Source organism: Acartia tonsa, chromosome 13 (assembly GCF_053477335.1).
Source record: "Acartia tonsa isolate MP-2025a chromosome 13, ASM5347733v1, whole genome shotgun sequence".
In the NCBI taxonomy this organism is placed as follows: Eukaryota; Metazoa; Arthropoda; class Copepoda; order Calanoida; family Acartiidae; genus Acartia; species Acartia tonsa.
Window position 1 is genome coordinate 5341850 of NC_137272.1, and position 20926 is coordinate 5362775.

The 20926-nt window shown below is 31.1% G+C and overlaps 1 protein-coding gene across 1 annotated transcript in view; it reads right to left on the reverse strand.

The window, feature by feature from the left end:
• Positions 1 to 12543: 12543 nt before the first annotated feature.
• Positions 12544 to 20926, reverse strand: part of LOC145304534 (histamine H2 receptor-like) — a 64713-nt gene continuing 56330 nt past the window's right edge. The window contains exons 13-15 of the mRNA XM_080146439.1: positions 19292 to 19412; positions 18509 to 18617; positions 12544 to 12932 (exon numbers count right to left, since the gene is read on the reverse strand). Coding sequence (XP_080002565.1) covers positions 12884 to 12932; positions 18509 to 18617; positions 19292 to 19412 — 279 coding nt within the window. The 3' untranslated portion in view covers positions 12544 to 12883. The remainder of the gene's footprint in view (positions 12933 to 18508; positions 18618 to 19291; positions 19413 to 20926) is intronic.

Genomic DNA, 20926 nt, shown 5'->3' on the forward strand with positions numbered 1-20926 from the left:
GCGATTTCTCTTGGTAGGGTTATGGTACCCTCCGCCAAAATATTATAAACCTTCCTGTGACCTATGAGAAGCTACCCAGTTAAGGAGAACCCGATCGGTTCAGCGGTTAGCGTGATCTTTTGGTACAAACAAACAAACAGACAAATAAACATCCTTTTGCTTTATTGTTTTAATAGGTATTTTTATCCTATGTATGCCTGTTTAAACCAGTTATTGCGCAATGACTTTTACTTACTGAGTGTCACTAATTATTAGTTTAGTTTATTATTTGTATCTTAAAACAAGGATGACAACATCCATAAAAGCGAAGCACTGAAACGGTAGGACAAACGGACATTAACACTTGTATAGTGTCTAAACTGAATTATCAGAATATAAAAGTATAAGAGTCAAAGCAAAATTGTAAGTAAATTTGTTGAAAAACTTCTTGATACAGGATAATGTTTATTGAGTTTATGGACATACTTACATTTTTAGGATTTGATTATAGAGTTACTTCGCTTAAAATATTGTTCTTTGTTGTCCCAGGAATCAATATACCAAAAATCAGATCAAACGGATAATTAGATCACATAAAAATTTGCTGTTAAAAAATTTGAAAAATCAACATGTTTAAAATGGACGTACGGACATTCTGGTAATGATTATAGAGTTGCTACGCTTTCTAAATCGTACCTAACTACTACAGGAATCATCATGCAAAGTTTGAAATCGATAGGACAATTCTAACATGCCTAAATTAACGAAAAAAAGCTATCTATCTCGGACGGACGTACGGACGGACGTACGGACGGACGGACCGACCCTAATTATAGAAAAGCTTCGCTTTTAATTATGCATCCAATTAAGTTTTGGACAATCTTTTCTTTGATCCTCTGCTTTATTTTTAGTTTGGTGAACCTAATAATTTATTGGACCGAAGACGTTAGTGGGTGTGGTTACCGATTTGGTTCTGTATTTATTGGTTTGTCAATTGTTCAAATGATTTTGGTGTTGCCAGCGATTTATTTGATTGTGAGGAAACTAACAACGTATTGGGATGTGCCACTGCTGATACATTATAGACCAGATGTGGCTGATATCTCGACAGAAGCTTTAGCTGCAGCGCCACCGACAGTTCGATCGTCAGCACAACCGTCAGCACAACCGTCAGCACAACCGTCAGCGCCTACTCTTTCAGTATCAGACGAAAATTCTCCTCCGCCTTCCTACGACTCCGTTGTTAAAACAATTTGGGTATAGTCCTTTCCTGACAACGCCTCCATTAGGTAGCTTGAAAAAGTTTCTTAAAGATAAGGCATGTGACGTCATAAAAATGAGGGAGATGATACGAGAGTGGGAAAGAAAACCCCTTCAAAGGAGATCGATAATCCCTCATTCTTTTTATGACGTCACAAGGCTTATTTTTGAGACACTTTGTCTAGCTACCTCCATTAAAGGTCCTAGCTACATAAGAGGAGGGATTAAAACATCCCACTACTCTACTAGATGAGAGATTTATTTGAATTCAGGTAGGGTGACAAAGTGTCCCAAAAAAACCGTCCATTAAATAAAAGTGATCAAAGCAAAAAATTGCAAATTATACTTTACTTAGTAATCAAATAGACAAAAACAAATTCACTTTTTGTTGAAAACACAGTGATAGTTGTAGAACACTTTTTGTATTTAAACCAATTCACGTGTTTAATGATGTTAATGTGAGGTGGGGTGACTGTAGCACCACCCCCAACTGTGGTTAGGGGCGAAGCTACTCATGGACCTGTGGTTTAGATGTTGAACATATATTGTCATACTTTTGATAAAAAAACCAATAGTTATTCAAACCACATGTTTTTTTTTATTCTATAGCGTAGCAGCTCTATACAGAGACGTCCAAGGGGGGGGGGGAATAGGGCGATTACCCCCCCCCCCCTTTAAAATTTACCCCTACCCCAACCATTTAGGAGGGGGTATTTACCCCCCAAACAATTTTGGGGGGGTAAATTTTGGGTCTTTGGAAATCAACTAATGGTGTCGGGAATATTAACACAGCTTAGTAACAGAAAACAATTTGCTAGCAGACGAAAAGGGTCATTGTAAAAGATGGAAGGTAGTTCTCTGTATGTACATATATACTAAAGATATGTTAAATGAACTGAATTTAGTTTAACCAACATATGAAATTAATTTAGACTATCGAATTCGAATTTGTTTTAGTCTTAATGAAAAAACAGTGCAACTTATGATTATTTATTAATTTTAAATAAAGTCATTATTAAATACAGGGTGTCTCTCGTGAACTGTTTTTTTAAAACACTTATTACTCCCTTAGTATTTGAGCTAGCTTAGTAAAATAAAAAGTATTTGGCAGCCTACTACTGACCATTTAATGATATAGCGATGAAAAATCCGCAAAGATTACAGAAAAAAATCTACAAGGTAATACATTACAGGCTGATTTTAGTGAATATAAGACTAATCCACAAGAAAAATATGCCTTAGTTAACTTTAAAAGCAGCTGAAGGTCAAACGGTGGATCACAAAGACTTACTCCAGACATTATAAGAACTAGCATTGTAGTATAATAAAAAAAATCTGGTATAATTCAGGTTCTTGTGTGCATTTGAAGCAAGCTCTCATGAAAAATTAACAAAGAAGATCAATATTATGCCTATTTTTACATATTGTTCACTTATATTACACTTCAGATTCTTGAATATTGCGAATTTCTGGTATGCCATGTCAAGCCTGTTCTATTTTTGTGCTTAGAAAGTCTGAGCCAACAGCCGTTTAGACCCTAACTAATCCTAAAGTTCACAAAGCAAATATTTTCTTGCGGGTTAGTCTAAATTCAATAAAATGAACCTCCTATGTAATACCTCGTATATTTTTTCCTGTTTATTTTGTGGATTTTTCATCATTACCCCGTAAAATGGTCAGTAGTAGGCTGCCAAATACTTTTTATTTTACTAAGATAGCTCAAATATTAAGGGAGTAATAAGCGTTTTAAAAAAACCAGTTTACGAGGGACACCCTGTAATTTTGAAAAATCTAATTTCTTGTTCTAAATAACAGGTATGTAAAAAATATAATAGTTATTTATCGCATCGTATTATAAACAGTAATCCGCGGATATAAAAATATATAATTACAAGATTTTTTTAGCCCCGAAATACACGGCCTAAAAAAACTGTTTTTGATCTTATTATTGTACATTTTTATATTCGTGAAAAAAACACGATGCTATACATATTTTTCCGTATTGCTCAGAATCGGTTCTAATACAGCGGATATTAATCGGTTTCCAAGCGATACTGGGAAATGGTTTTTGATGATAATATCCTTAATAAAGCTATATACATATATATCTATGTCTGTTTGTATGTACCGTAGGATCTTGCTAACCAATCGACCGATTTGGTTCTTCTATTCAGTGAAGCTTCTCTTAGGTCAAGGACAGGTTTATAACTATTTTTGGGGAAGGTTTTTCCACCTCCCCAAGAGAAATATTTTTCTTACTTTTTCATTCAGTCGCTAGTTTGAAATATTTATTTTCCTGTATATATAAAATTTTATAGCTCCCAAAATAAAAATAAAAACTGATTGAAAGAAAAAAGTTTTTACCAGACAGAAAAAATGATAATTGCTGGTTCATCATTTTCACGGATAAATTTCATGGAGGCAGAAGACTATAGCAGATAAAAAAACACACAACCGTGGCTAAACAAGTAACGCATCCGCTCGTTGTCGGGGAGGTGACACTGTGCTTAACACTATGTAATAACTAAAGACGTTAAAAATAGTTAGAGTAGGGGGAATGCCTTGGCAAAAACAGGCGCAACTCATTACTATGCGCAGTTACGATTTCCAGTTGATGGTCGTCCAATCAAAGAGTTGGTTGGCTGTTGCTTAACCTAATACCCTGGGTGTTTGGACAGAAAAGGAGGGATTTGACTCCCCTTAGTTATCCTGGGTTGTTGGACCTGACGTTAAAGTGTCATGGACAGCAACTGCGCCCGTTGAGGTAATAGGAGATAAATCAATATAGTAGCCAATCTTCCTTATAATATTTACCAGCTGCCAAGGATAAATTTTGGGTAAGATTTATTTATTGTCATTTGTCCTATCCCTGTTCAAAATTGTTCATCTGGAACAAAGGGTAACTCATTACAAACAAGGATGATAACATCCATAAGTAGCATTGAAGGACAATGTATTCAAAAAGCAGATGGTCATAATTCAAGAAGTTATTTGTAAAAATACGAAAAAAAACTTTTATATATGTTTCAATATTTATTTTTTTGTAGGGCGATTGAAATAAATGGACAGAATCAATTGTACACTGAATGCTCATTGTTATAAAGATTTTAAAAAAAAATTCAGACGTCTATCTTTTATAGCTGCCGAGAAAATCACATTTCCCCATAACAATATGGCCCGACTTGTGGATGTACTGACAAAGGGAATTATAGAGTAGCTAGCATAAGAAGAGCTTCAGTAAACCAGGAGTCACGCCCCTAGTATCTAGAGGATGGACTGCACAAGCTGTAAAATAGCCAAAATCTACCCCAAGTCATAAATTTCAAAATGAAATAGCCTAAAAATATCCCGCGACCTAAATGAAACTTCTCTGGAGATCTGAACAGATAAAAGCTTTCTACTTTGTATAATAGAATAGATAAGATTAGTTTATCATTGTAAAACATCATTGATCAAAGTTATTATGAATTTCTGAAATTATAACCGTTATTATAAAACTTCGGGGAATAGTGTAATAAACAGCCTTTTGCCCCCACCCTCTCTTTCTGCTACAGAGCTCTAAAAAGAACTGACTTACAGACCTACAGACCAACATGTAGAGTAGCATTATTGCTAAAATTGTAAAGTACTAATGATAATGTTCTAATGGAAAAAGTTTTTCTTCTCCATGGCTTAACAATAAGCAACAAAGATTTTTATGCAAAAATGGATTTGAGATTTTAATATCAAAATAGTTGAGTCTCATCAGAATAAAGCGGATTATGACCAAAAGACAGTTCAGAAAAAAAATATTTTTGATTTACTAAGGAGACCCACAATTTTTGGAAGATTATTTGGGTCAGGTTTAAACTTTTAAAAATTGTAAATGGTTGATTTCACTAAGGGTTACAGGCGGCTTAGTTGGATGGTTTTAATGGTTGATTCAATTGGTGAAATTTTACTGTTTAAAAAAGTGTTTTCGGCTTAGAGTGAAACACTAGATGGGTAAGGGGTTAAATAACTATATGTCCCCATCCCAAGGACATAGTGCCGACTCTCAATTGGGTCTTTGAAACTAAACCAATAGAGACAGGGAATATTTACACAGCCAAGTAGCAGAAAACAAATTGCTAGCAGACGAAAAGGTCCTTGGAGAAAGGAGGCGTTTACTCTATTTGCTCTAGTATCATGAAAAGTAAAGACTGCCACGCCCTAAATAATATCTCCCAACTTACCAACCTTTATTCCCTACTCAACATTATGAAAAGTAAAGACTGCCACGCCCTAAATAATATCTCCAAACTTATCAACCTTTATTCCTTACCCAACAACATGAAAAGTTTACCCATTAAACTTTCATAATACAAACTTAAACTCTTATCAAAATATGAAATTTAATACATTTTTAATAGCGAAGCTTTTCTATAATTAGGGTCGGTCCGTAACTCCGTAACTGTTGGCTCTTTTCGTTAATTAAGAAGGTTAGAATTGTCCTATCGATTTCAAACTTTGCATGGTGATTCCTGTAGTAGTTAGGTATGATTTAGAAAGCGTAGCAACTCCATAATCAAAACCAGAATGTCCGTACGTCCATTTTAAACATGTTGATTTTTAACTTTTTAAACAGCAAATTTTTATGTTATATAATTATTCGATTGATCTGATTTTTGGAATACTGATTCTTAGGACAACAAAGTACAATGTTATAAGCATCTCTATAATCAAGTACTAAACATGTTAGTATGTTCTTTAACATTATCCTGTATATAAGTTTTTAAAAAAATTTACTTACAATTATATAAGTTAAAAAAAAATTTACTTACAATTTTGTTTCGACTATCATACATTTATATTCTGATTATTCAGCTCTGACACTATACAAGTTATAATGTTTGTTTGTCCTACCATTTCAGAGCTTTTCTTTTATGGATGATGTCATTCTTGTTATTAAACTTGTAGCCATGTTCCCTAACCTCTTAGTTAAAGCCAGTCTATCAGTTTTTTTTTCTTTACACAAGTCTGACATCACCCTGCTTACAGAGATCTTAAGAGGCAAGACACTGGACTATAAATTGAAAGATATCCCCAATGATGATTAACAAAATTAACCTTATGCAGAATTAAGTTTATTGGTTTAAAAGTTTGGACATTATTAATTATAAATCCCCAATGAAAGTTCACTTAAAAAAAACAAAAGTTTTTGAGCCAACGAATAAGATTAAAACGTGATTAAAAAAACATGAGTACCAGTGTAATTAGGGAGAGAGGGGACATTGGACTGTTTATTACACTAGTTTTATAATATGGTTTTCTTAATCGTTTGCTTAACAACCTTGGGGACTTTTAATTAATTTTGATTGGGTACTTCATCTAGTTGAGTGCCCAACGTTTCAACCACTAATTGTAATCTACAGAAGGGGTAATTTTGTGTTTCATCATTTAGGATGTACATCAATATATCGGCCATTGTCTTATCCCTTTAGATCCCTGAGTGTAATTCACAGTCCAATGTCTCCTCCCTCCCTGCCAGGCTACTGTTAGCCGTCAGGTAAGAAAAACATAAATATAATATCTAAAGTTATGAGAAAAATTATTTTAAAGTAAGTTTTTTAGTCTTAGTATTATTTTTTTGGTTCATAAAAGGCAGCAGCCATTGTGAATATCCTCCCCCCCCCCACCCATTTAATTTATTATGTTGTTGTTGAATTACCCAGCCTTAATTGTGTGTTTAAATCAATATTTGATCCGCTATCCCCTCTCCTTAGCAGGGAGGGGATCAGCCCTACTTAATTATCATTTATATATTATAACTTTGCCATGTAATTCTAATTCATATGTATCCTTACTTCCGTGTATTCTTGATTATTGCCCCATGTCTTTAGTATAACTGTATAAACACAATATTTGGAAATCTACCTTTAGTAAAATTGTTATGTATAAGATAAGCAAAGCTTATCTATAATAAAGGTTATCACACGTCTGCCAACACAACCGTAATTACGAACCCCCGAGGCTAAGTCGGGGCCAACTCCCACAGGTTATTGACTCTTTTCTTTGACGCTTTCAATTCTGCATTTTTACTTTAATTTAAAGTTAAAGTTTTATTTTTTTTTCTGAAACATATAAAAACACTTTTATATTCACACCTAAATTATACCCATTTCAGATTCCCTTTTCGCTTCGCTACTTATGGACAAAATCATCCTTGTTAGACAATACATGAAAACTCCTCAAAAATGTAATCCTTTATTGTTTTTTGTTTGTTAATTTAGCACCAAATCAAATAACTTTCATTAGATGATTACATTTTTTATATACATTTTAACATTTAGTTGTTTAACAAAAAAAACAATTAGTAAATTCACTTTTACTGAAAGTGGACCACGAATTAACGTTTTTTTTTGATGTTTAGGTAAGATTGTCCCAAATGACTAGGCCCAAAAGTATAGGTCACCAAGTTAGGGCAAACAGCTGAGTTAGAAAAAAGTTTTGAAAAATTAAGGATAAATTTTTTTTTGTGGTCCACTTTTTGGTTGAAGGGGATATACCAAATAATTTAAATCAAAGATCTTTAAATTTTCATACATAAAGGAGTAAAGCATTAAAAGAAAATTAAAAATCCATAATAAAACAAGTCCAAGAGTTATAAAAAAGGATTAGTACCTTAAAATTAAAATGAAATTGGAAAATATAAATTGAAAAAATAAAAATGTAGAAGGATTTGAATAAATAAAAATTATTTTCATATATCATTACAACACAGGTTGACAAGTTTACATCGACAAAATAAGGTTTCCGCAGGGGTCAAAGGGTTAAAACGGATTTCTTAGGTGTCTTTTCTCCAAACAAAAGGGAAACTTGAAAAGATATTTTTGATTATATAAAGTTAGCTCATTCGTGGATAAGACCTTCCAGCATGGGTTAGAACACGGTAGAAAATAATATGTGGGTTTTTGGGTTTAATATATACATCTGACGAAGAAAAGAACACATTTATTTTACTTTTCTTCTTAATTATGGACATAATTACCATTGTTTTCTTGTTCAATGAACAGTTTTATAATTATATTTTCTCTTTGAAACTCTACAAAACAACACATGTTGAAGGATAGAATTTTAGAAATAAGTAATTTTAAATCATCAGATACTTTTTTGGGGGATTATCAAAAAACTGTCAAAATATTCTCCCTGAAAAAAGAATATCTGACCTTATTTCATTTAGGTTTTTATTTCGATATCGAATATCAACTCTAAATCATTTAGCTTGTTGTAATATCTTTTTTTTAAAATTATAATAAATAATGATATGCTATAAGAAAAGAATTAAGTTAGTAAAAAATATTAAAATGAAATATTACTTCCTAAATTTTTGCGTGATTATTAAAACATTTTTTTTCAAAGAAGCACCTTTTGTTTTAGATACATTGTTAATTAAACCTTAAAATATCTTAAATTCAATCTATTCTTTACTAATTAGCGAAATATATAATTTTTTTTCAATAAATATGAAATAATGACATATAATTTCAATAAATTTAGGTCAGGTTTTTGAAAATTTTATAATAACGTTCTCTTAGTCGTAGGTCTAACAACTTTGGGGTCTTTTAATGAATTTTGATTGGTGGATTCATTAAGTTGAGTGTCCAAACTTGTCTAGACTTTTTTGAGACTCTTATCAGACTTTTTATATAAATAAGGAAGGGGGGGGGGGGAGGGTGGGGTTAGCCTATTAAAGACTGGGGGGAAGTTCCAAATTGACCAAAAGTTATATTTACAATAAAGGCAGAGAAAGTTTTGTGGGTATCTTTTTAAAAAGTTTGTATTAATAATATTAGTTGTGTTAGGATGTCTTATCAATTCCTAAAATTTTAAAAATAAAAAAAAACCGCCAAAATCAGAAAAGCAAGATTTTAATATATTAAGGATTCAGAAACTGAACTGCAAAAAGAAGACTTTTATATAAATCATTAAAGTTATTAAGAGAGTATTAATTTAATTTATTCAAAGATTTAAGTAACCAACACTTTTTTTTAGCAAATCTATTTTCAAAAAATGGGTAGCTTCTTAGATTGTTTTATCAGATAAATAAATATAAAGGGCACTCTCAGCTAAAACAATATTACCAAATACTTTTCTAATTTAAGCGGAGATGATGGCTTACATCCGTGTGTGTGCGATGAAAACTTTTCTTCAAAGGACCAAAAGGAAAAAAAAAACTGTCTCACATTTAGAAAAAAGTTAATTTGGACAAGGACTTCTTAGCTTTTTGTAAGGGGGAGGGGGGGTTTATTTATAAATATTAGTTTAGAAAATATCCAAAAAATCTGTTAAACACATAAGCGAAGCCCTATAAAGATTTTTTTTAAAATTATTTTGTGAGGGGTGGGGGTATTAACCACCACCCAAAAACTTGTAAGATGGATAATAACCTCCTAAATAACAATAAACCCCCTTTGTTGTAGCACAAATACTCTATAATATGTAAACTTTATTATTGTCGATCTAACAAAAAGCATTTTTTTTCAGGAATAAGTTATAGCCAACAAGCAAAATAAATTAGAAATAATATTTGGTCGTCATTTCTACTTAGCATTGCCCCCCAAAAATTGCGCAAAGTCGGGAATTCTTTACAACAGATTGGAGTGAAGAGTACGCTGTATTGAGAAATTAATTAGGAAAAATTCAAAAAACAGCTTATAGTGCCAATAAAAAATTAACGTCATACAATACAAATGACCAATGATAGGCCAGCATACATTTTAATTGACCAATACTAAAAAAAATATTATGGGCACTATAAGCTGCTTGGAATCAAATTAGAGAAAATTAAAAATATTTTTTTGAAAAATACAAAAAACTATAAATTAAACATAAATGTATTTTTATTTCAATTAATTCACCAATATGATGTTTTTAAGTTTAAAAAGTATATTTTTTTCATAAAACGGCCAAAAGCGATTAATTTTATTATAAAAAGAACAAATATAAAATTTGATAGGGTACATTTCACAAAACATCAATTTTAAAATACAAAGCATGATTGAGCACATTTCATTTTAAAAATCCGCACATTTAGGGGCTAAATTTAAAAAAAAACATTGACATTAAATTTTTAAAAATACAATTACTGAACATAAATATTATGACCAATAAAGTTTTACTTTATTTATTTTACTATTTACATTATATATAAACCCCGAACAAACATATTATGCAAATCTGAATTTTCAAAATAGCAGCTTTATTATTCATTTAGATGATTTTACAATAAATATGAAATTTAGATGCCTCTTTTGGTTACAAAATTCAACTGTCATTTTTTAATTAATCAGCACCAATAAAGCACAAGATCTCAAAAACAGCATTTGGGGGAAATACTGGTGAACAAACATATTATGCAAATCCAAAACAAAGCACCAAAAAAAAGGTTTTTTTGGCACTTTTCTCCTCTTTTAAAGATTGGTTATGATAAAATAATAATTTTCTAAGGGATTTATGCATTAATTATTATGAAATATAGTATAAGGTAGAAATTAATGATTTTTCTAAATAAGAAATGTTTGAAAAAAATAAATTCGATCCCTATCACTTTAGAGGACAGCTGCTGACCCCCAGTCTTATGGATGAACCTAAATACATGTTAAAGATAAAAATTACCCTGAAAATTATACAAAAATGTTTTTTGGTGTGTTGAAAAAATCTATTTTAAAATCTTGATTTTGAGGATGATGACCTTTAAGATGCCCCTATTGGTGGTGATGATGAGCCAAATGTTATCAAAGTGCATGTCAATGATCACAACTTATATATTAAACTATGATCCAATTTTTGTAGTTATAGCATCCTCCAGCCCAGCATTATTAAAAAAGAAAAGAATTGCAATTTTATTTACTTCAATTCATAAGGTGAATACTGTAGTTTTTAGAAGATGGTTATATTTCTTGTCGGAATGCTCCATTGGAGGCTGCTATGACTACAAAAAATGGTACATAGGTTAATAGACAAGTTGTTGTAATGGGCATGTACTTAGATAACATTTGGCTCACCATCACCACCAACAGGAGCATCTGAAAGGTCATCATCCTCAAAATCAAGATTTTAAAATGAATTTTTTTAACACATAAAAAAACATTTTTGTATACTTTTCAGGGTAATTTTTATCTTTAACATGTATTTAGGTTCATACATAAGACTGGGGGTCAGCAGCTGTCCTCTAAAGTGATAGGGATCGAATTTATTTTTTTCAAACATTTCTTATTTAGAAAAATCATTAATTTCTACCTTATACTATATTTCATAATAATAAATGCATACATCCCTTAAAAAATCATTATTTTATCATAAGCAATCTTTAAAAGAGTAGAAAAGTGCCAACAAACCTTTTTTTTGATGCTTTGTTTTGGATTTGCATAATATGTTTGTTCACCAGTATTACCCCCAAATGCTGTTTTTGAGATCTTGTGCTTTTTTGGTGCTGATTAATTAAAAAATAACAGTGGAATTTTGTAACCAACAGAGGCATCTACATTTCATATTTATTGTAAAATCATCCTAAATGAATAATAAAGCTGCTATTTTGAAAATTCAGATTTGCATAATATGTTTGTTCGGGGTTTATATTTGATATAACTTTAGAGATCAAGTCTGAAAAAAACGAATTGATATATTTTTTATTTAACTTTAGTGGATTTTTACAGCATAAAGCCTTTAAACAAGGCCCAAAAATAGTCTAGAACATGCAAGCAAAAGTTTTTTTTGTACATAAGGAACCTGCAGCCTGGGAAAACGCGCAAAAATAAATAATTTCTTTGAAAATAAATCATCATTCGTAAAACAGACTTGATCCACTTTTAGGTATCCAGTAGTAGTAACAATTTTCAGGGATTTTAAGGGATAAGACAATGGACGATGAATTATTATACATTCCCCATTATGATAGAAAAAAACTATCTGTTTTAGATTAAGAATATTGATGGAAAAGTTTGGACACTGCTGGTTGTACTATCCAATGAAGATTGCTAGAAAGATGTTTCGTCAACGTATAAAACATCGTTTTTTTTCTATTTAACGTTGGGGATAAGAGTTTAATTTACAGTCCGTTGTCCCTTTCCTCCCTGAACAACTTTCAGATTTTATTAAGAAATTGTAGAAATATGAATCCCCTTTCAAAGACATTTTGAAATTTTAATAACCAAAAGATTTTTTTTAGAATCGCAGCTACGCTATGGCCATCAGTATAATCAATAGTTGAAAATTTACTTTTGATACTTTTAAGCTGCACTATTGCCCATATTTTATTTAAAGTAACTTTTTTTTATTCTTGATTCATACAATTTCTGAATTTTTTTCAATAAACAAGCAATTAGCATTTCATCGGAGTGCCATTACTTCCGCCTAATGTATCACATTACCAAAATCGCCAACACAACAGATTATGCATAATTATTTTATGGTCAGTGGAAAGTGTTACGCCATAGAAGTACACCCATTAGTCATGTATTTTTTTAGGGGTTTCCTTTCCAACTTCTCCTCTCATACTTCTCTCGGAGACTTATTTCTATGATGTCACACATGACACTTTCCGCTGTCCAATTTATGAAACACTATGCAAATGTGATAGTATGAGAAAGTAAATAAACACCATCTTCCTGATCCTCCTTACAACTTACAACTCTGTTTCATGCTTGGGACTGCAGTAGTTGTGACTTATAGGCCTGAAAATATAAGAATTAGTACAAGAACGTGTACCGAGGTTTGTTTAATGGTAATGTGGATTCTTGTAGCAATAAGGAACAATCATTCTTTATAAAATGTTTAAATCATTCTTAATCTAAATTTCATCAAATAATACATTTTCAATTCAAATTTCAAAATTCTTTTTGCGAGTTTAAAAAGAATAATAGGCGGTTTCCTCTTGTGCTTGTTTTGGGTAAGGGTAAATAATAGTTCCCCGTAGGGATAGAAATCCGCAGGTTTAGACCCCCCCCTCTCCCACAACTGGGGCTAAAAGTAAGTTTTTTTTCTCAAGAATTGATTGAATTGAATATTCATAAAATAATGTAACTATAATCGTAAATAATTGTTTTAAAAATAAGATAAAAGGCATTGTTCATAAAGCTAGCAATGAAAAAGGTAACATAAATTACTGATTTTTAAAAAATATACAATTTAGGGAAATTTTAAAAAATACACACCAAACTTAAACTTATTAATTTAATTTAATTGTTTCAAAACATTGAATTTATTAAAAATTAAAATAGACTTGTATAAACTTAAAGTTATAGTTGAGATTATTTTGGCATGGTTGGTTAGGTATACTTGGGCGAAGATTGATTTATCATCCATTGGCCTATCCCTGTAATTCTACCTGAATGTCTGGATGTGCAAGGCTAAGTAAAGGAATATTTATTTGTCATCCATTGTACTATATCTGCATTTCTGACTTTATGTCTGAATGCATTCAAATGGCCAGAGATGGGTTTTTGAAAGATTAATGCCGCGTTTTTTCGACATTTTTAAAACATTGATTGAACGAAGACGATAGGATTTCAACAGAGTATACAACTTGAGAATTCAAAATTTTAAAATTATTATTTTAGCCATTTGTATAATGTCTAATACAGCTCTAAAAAGATGCATTAATAAATATGCAGCAAAAATGGATTGAAGATAATTTGTTTTTTTTCTATGAAGGCCGTACCAACAAAAGCGAAATAATTAAATAAATAGTTTATACTCTGTTTAAATTTCGCGAATTGAAAAAAACGCGGCATTCATCAATCAAAAACCCATCTCAGTTTAGGTATATTTGGGGGGAAGATGAATTTATCATCAGTAGCACCAATAAATGTATAAGTATTGATGTATAATCCAGACAGCTACCTGGCCCAAGTGGTGGAGACCCTTGTCGTATACTAGCAAATTGCTTTCTGTTTTCTTTTTTAAGGACTCAGCTGTGTTCATATTTCCGACGCTATTAGCTGAATTCAAATACTCAATACAAAATCAGGACAGAATCCCTGCCCTATAGCTCATAGCTCTCTTCATAAACAAACATCCTGTTACCTAATTATAAGGATATATATGTATCTTTAAGTCTGGATGTGCATCCAAATGGCAAGGTTAGGTATGCCTGTGTGCAATACATTTGTCACTGGGTGTTTTAATAAAACATTTCAGCAAGGAATATTTTTGAAACAGCATATAGTATCTAATAAAAAATGACGTCTTACAATACAAATAGCTAATATACATTGTAATTGACTAATGGTAAAATGTATACTGGCCTATCATTGGTCATTTGTATTGTATGACATTTTTTTATTAGGCACTATATGTTGCTTCTAACATTTAAGCAAGGAATATTTTAACCATAAAAAAGTTTAGGCTCGGAAGCCACAGGGGTAAAAAGCAATATATAAAAATCTTAAGCTAAATTGCAGCTTTGGATGCCATACAAAATTTAGTAGGTACGGCTGATAAAATAATTTGTCTGTTGGATTCCAAAATATTAACGCGGATTTTTTCTTTTTATAAACTGTCCTGTTAAACTATTTTAATAATTCCAACAATTTACAGCCATAACTTAAACTATCTGCATCAATAATAAATTAATCTTTTTCTTACAATTAGAACCCCAGTAAAAAATGGCTGGCTAAAGATTTTTTAAAATTTAAGGTTTCCAAAAAATGTTGCAAACTGTGAAAATGTAGAAACATATTTTTGGCAAAGTCGTCAACTTATCTTGATTAATCATCACACTATCATTTGTTTTAGATATCAGAGGTGGATTCTTAAAAAATTAGAGACGCTGCTCACTGGTGAGGCAAAATTGTTTTTGTAAGAAATACTCCAAAATCACATTAAAGATCTACAAAAATTAAATAAATTCCTTTGTTAATAACCCTTCTTTGATTTTATTTTTGTAGATTTTTTTTATGTGATTTTGGAGAATTTTTCTCAAAAACAATTTTGCCTCACTAGCGATGCAGCGACCCTAGTTTTGAGAATCCACCTAAGATGTCATGTAAACAGGTATAGGACAATGAACATTAAATTAATCTTCCCACCAATTCTGAAATTCAAGGTAGCTAGTAAATATTTGTAAATTAAGCTGTTTATTGTTTTTACAATAACCTTCCTTATTCGATGGCTTGACAACTTTGGGGACTTTCGTTAAATTTTGATTGTTTTTTAAGTTAAATGTTTTTTACTACTAATTGTAATCTACAGAAAGAGTAATATTGTGTATCATCATTGGGGTTTACATCAATTTATCGGCCATTGTCTTATCCCTTTAGATTCCTCGATCAAAGAAACATATATATTAATTTCACTCAAAATGAAAGATAAATTATTCGTCCATTTACCTGCCCTTGAATTCATTAGAAAGAAAACACTTAACAAGGTTAACAACATCCAAAGAATTGGGTTAAAAAGAACATTAAGTTAATTATATTTTTTAGATTTGTGCTTTTAGAATATTTGTTAAATAAACATCTTTTGATAAATAGTTTTATATCAGGACTCGGCAGTCGCGTGTCAGTCACGACTAAGCCTCAAATTAAAACCTTTTTGGATGCTTTGAAATTTTAATTTTTTTCTTGGGGCGATTTCTCTTTAAGAAGATGGTGGTACCCTCCCACAAAATAGTTAAAAAATTTCCAAGAATCTACACTGTAAAGGAGAACCATATCACTTCAGTGGTAAGCGAGATCCTTCGATACAGATAGACAGGCATACATACAGACAAAGATCCTGTTACTTTATTATAGGGATTAAAATGTTTACAACAAAAATACAAAAGCACATCAAATTATTGATTCCTAATTTAGATAATCATAAAATCGCTTTAGTACTGTACACAAAAAAAAACATTGGTCATTTTTTCTGTCTGAGTTTTAAAAAATCTGCAAAAATTTGAAATATCTAACTGTAAAATAATGGTAATTGTTATCATAGATTTTAAGTTTAAAGCTAGGGACATTTTAAGCTTTGCACCCTGTTTTATAAATCGGTAACATAAAATATCAATTAACTGTTTATACAATTAAATTAGAAAACATCTGCAGTAATAAAAATCTTTAATTACATTTTTAGCAATTAAATTAGTTTTATTTTTTTTATCTGTAACAATTTATATGTTTAACTTTAAATTCTAGAAAAAAGTTAGATTAATATCACCTGGTTTAGCTAAGGGATGGTTTTAGCTTATTTTTTATTTCAACTTTCAATATACAAAATTTAAAAGAAAATAAAAGACATTGCCTGATGATTTAAAGTTAGTTATGCAATTTCCATAAAAATGAGCTAAAACCATCCATTATACAGTTGTTTATCCACACAACATGTAGAAGAATGAAGAAAACGGAGGCAAAACAGAGGCACAGCTTATAAATAGATGAATATTATGTACCCAACAAGTTACATAAACAATTCTTTTTTTTTCTTTTTTTATTGCAAAGTTGATTAGAATCAGAAAAATGAGTATAATGCAAAAACCCAACAAGAGACATAAACAAATATTCTGATAAAAATAGATTTTATTTATCTAGTTATGTTACTTAAAAATTTCATTTTCAAGGTGAAGTTTAAAAAATGATTTATAATATTATTAACAAAAACCCAACAAGAGACATAAACAATTATTTTGTTAAAAATGTAGATTTTATTCATCTAGTTTTGTTTCTTAAAAATAAACGTCTAAAATGATAAAAGCATAAAAATTAATATAATGGAAAAATAAGAGACATATTCAATTATTCTAATAAAGATGTAGATTGCATTTATATAGCTTTGATACTGAAAAAAACATATTTACAGTTTATATGGAGCCAAATAATGATTTTTATGAGAAAACCCAACAAGAGACATAATAAGAAATTTAAAAGGTACTTTCAAAAGGGATAAATCATTTTTATTCACTAAAAGAATTCATTTACAATGAAGTTTTAAATAATAACAAAGTGAATTTTGTTCATCAAATCTGAACAAGAGTCGAGAAAAAATCGTTTTTGATAAGCATGATTACTTTGGCAAAACTGTCGATGTAAATCTGCATAAGATGCATGTTATTACTGCACATCCAAATTTATTTGTGTATGTATACCAGGGAGGGAGAGGAAATTAGGTTGTTTATTTCACTAGTCCCTAAAGTTTAATACTAACGTTTTATAATTAATTTACTTAACAATTTTGGTAACATTTATGATCTTTGATTGGTTGCATCATTGAGCTATGGTCCAAGCGTTCCAACCACTAAGTGTAATCTACAGAAGGGTTAATTTTGTGTGTCATCATTGGGGATTTATCGGCTATTGCCTTATCCCTTTAGATTCCTCTATATATACACTATGCTGGAGTAATATTTATTATGCACAATGAGAATACCAATTTGAAAAATTATGCACATCCCCAATTATGATACACAAAATTACCCTTCTGTAAAATACAGTTAGTGGTTAAAGTTATTCATAATAATGAACCAACCAATCAAAATTAAAAAAATTTCCCACAGTTTTTGAGCCAACGAATATGAAATCGTTGCTATAAAAGTTTGGGGACTAGTGTAATAAACAGCCCAATGTCCCCTCCCTCCCTGCTTTGTGTAAGTAATTTTTCTTATGCACAATGAGAATACCAATTAGGAAAACTATTAAGAGTGCAGTAATTAAGTTGTTGCTGCTAGGGGCGTGCACAATTTTTAGGTTTGGGGGGTTAAAATTGTCAACCCCCAGAAATTAAATAATTTTGCCTTAAATTTGCAAAATTACATGTTTGGTAGCCACCCTCCTCCCCCCCAAAAAATGTAAGGATGGGAGGATAAAACCATCTAGGTCTAAAAGAGAATAGATTGAAAACCTATAATTTTTTAAAGACTTCCTCCCTTTTAGTAGAGAGAGTGTACACTTTAATCACCTTTATTTCCAATGCACGTCTATGGTTGCTTCTAATTATAAACAATATACATTTACTGTATATATTTTTTCTTACTTAGAAAATGAATAACTAAGGTCACATTTTCAAAGTACAAATAATAATCTTTCTTTCTAAAAGTTTGAATATGTTATAAGTTTATTATTTTTAAAATATCTGTAAGTAAATCTTTGTTTAGTAAAATCTCTCAAACAACTAGTCTACATTGTTAGGAAAGCTTACAGATGTTAAATGCTATTTTTTTTTTTTTTTTGGGGGGGGGGTGGGTGTTATACATAATAATATTCATCTATTTATAAATAACAGTGACAGCAGGCCAGGGCAGGAAGGGGGGAGGGGGGCACACATTACCTACATAAAGCTAGGTTTACTGCTGTGCGCCTGTTGGCTGCAGCTGCTCGTAGAGTCGGCGATTTCAACGTCTGTGTCGGCAGAGTAGATTCGCGGCGGCGGGTCAGGGATACCTAAATTAGAAATGTTTTGAGATAAGAAAAAAATCTTTTAAATGACGTCATACTGGCCTACCATTGGTCAATGTATTCTGGCCTGCTAATGGTAATTTAGTTTGTGTATCAGCCAATCACTGGTCATTTGAAATGTATGACGTAATTTTTTATAGGCAATATAACCAGAAAATTCCTAATTTTTCTGTTTTGTCAAATTGTTGTCTTTAAATCATTTTACAATAACATGCTTTGATTATTATTTATAAGAAGAAAGAGTCTGTCTAGAGATTTTACTAACCACTGGACTGATTTAAAAAGGTCTTGGCATGTTCTTTTTTATCTACATTTAGGTAATTTAGTCAAAATTAAAAAAAATACATAACTCTAGAAAAAAACTAAAATTTAAAAAATGTGAAGTAAATTAACTTTTGATGAAATAGCAAGCCTAGCGGTTTAAATTAGAACTAATTTTACCTTTTGATCTTGTGCACCTGTAGAGATATATACCTTCTAGCGGATTTATTTAGAACTAATATTTACCTTTCATACTCCTAAATTAAAACTAATTTCTACCTTTTGATCTTGTGCACATACAGCAGAATATATCTAGAGCAGCGCTCCTAGCGGATAAATTTAGAACTAACAGCTAACTTTCATACTCCTAGCGGTTGAAATTAGAACTAAATTTTTACCTTTTGATCTGGTGCACATACAGCAGAATATATCTAGAGCAGCGCTCCTAGCGGATTGATGTAGAACTAAGAAGAGAAGTGGATTCACAAACGAGTGCACAAACGCCACATGCAGTGTCACCTAAAAGAGTAGATATCGGATTAGAAAACAAATTGAAGATATTAAATATTGGAGTAGCTCCAACTTTACCTCCAGTAAAAAATATGCTGTCTTTGAAAGAATATTGAAGCTTTTTTTAGCGCCTTCAAAAAAAGGCGTCATACTGGCCTACCTTGGTCATTCAAAATGTATACTGGCCTGCCATTCGTAATTTAGTCTGTGTATTGACCTATCATTGGCCATTTGTATTGTATGACGTCATTTCTTTTTAAAGACACTTTAAACAGCTTCAAGAGTGTTATTTTTTATTAAAAGTAGTTTCAATACAGATTTTTCTAATACTGTTTGGTGAATTTAAAATATATTAATCTGATGCCAAAAAAAAATTTAGATTTTCTGGTTTTCTATTTAGTAGAAATGTCCATGTTCATGATTCTGTTAAGATCTGTTTATGGCAATTAGAATTCCTTTTCATATCAAACTTGAATTAACATTTAATATTCTAATTATATCATTCAAAATTTAATGCAATTTAATTCAAGTAACAGGCGTTGACAGCCGCCATTGGGCAGTTTTTGATGATTTAATGGCTGTTTCGAATACTTGCCAATATCTTTAAATTTCCGCTACAAATAGCTGCCATCAACTGATTGACATTCAAAACTGCAAGCAGTTATTTCGCTTCACCAAGCAACTTGAATAATTTGTAGTTTGTAAGTAAAGATTTAGCTGGTAACAAATAAATATATCAAATTTTGGCATTTTTAACCAGCTCTACTAAACTTAGCAATCAGCTTATCCCCCATCTAATTAGACTTAATAATTTATATATGTGAGTACAGGATTCACAAGTTTAGCTAGATTTAAGTAGGAAAAACTAGATAAATAACAGAAATTAGGTGTTTAATTTTTCCTCTTACAGCTGCAAAGAAATGTAAACAACTTTGCTTTTAATTTAATATTCATAAACTATTTTGAGTAAATTAAGGTTGTAAAAGGTAGTAGGTTTACTACTTTATAATCAGCTCATACCAATAACGAAATTAATTCGGAAGAAAATCACGAAACCTATACGTGTTTTTCAGCTGTCGTTGGGGGGCAACACATCGTAAAATTGACGACCTCTCCATTTGCCCCCCAAATTTATTTTAGATTTGTTTTGCTTGTTGGTTATACCTTATTCCTGCTTTATAATGGTTGGTGGGGAAAATAGCCTTTTTTTACCCACCAAAAATACGTTTGCGGGTAAAAACCCATATTTTGCCTTTTCAAATTAAAAATTTGCTTTTTGTCTATACCTCAAATTTACCTAATTTAGTTTAAAACTATAACCAAGGGCTAATTTTTTTTCGGAAATTTGTTAGAGTTGTGAGGTAAAATCTAATATATTTTTTTAATTTCCACCCCCCCCCCCCCTGGACGTCCATGCACCAAGGCAATTATAACCAGGGTTCTAAATGGATAAGACAATGGCCGATAATTTGATGTACATCCATAAAGATGATAAACAAAATTACCCCTTCTGTAGATTAAAA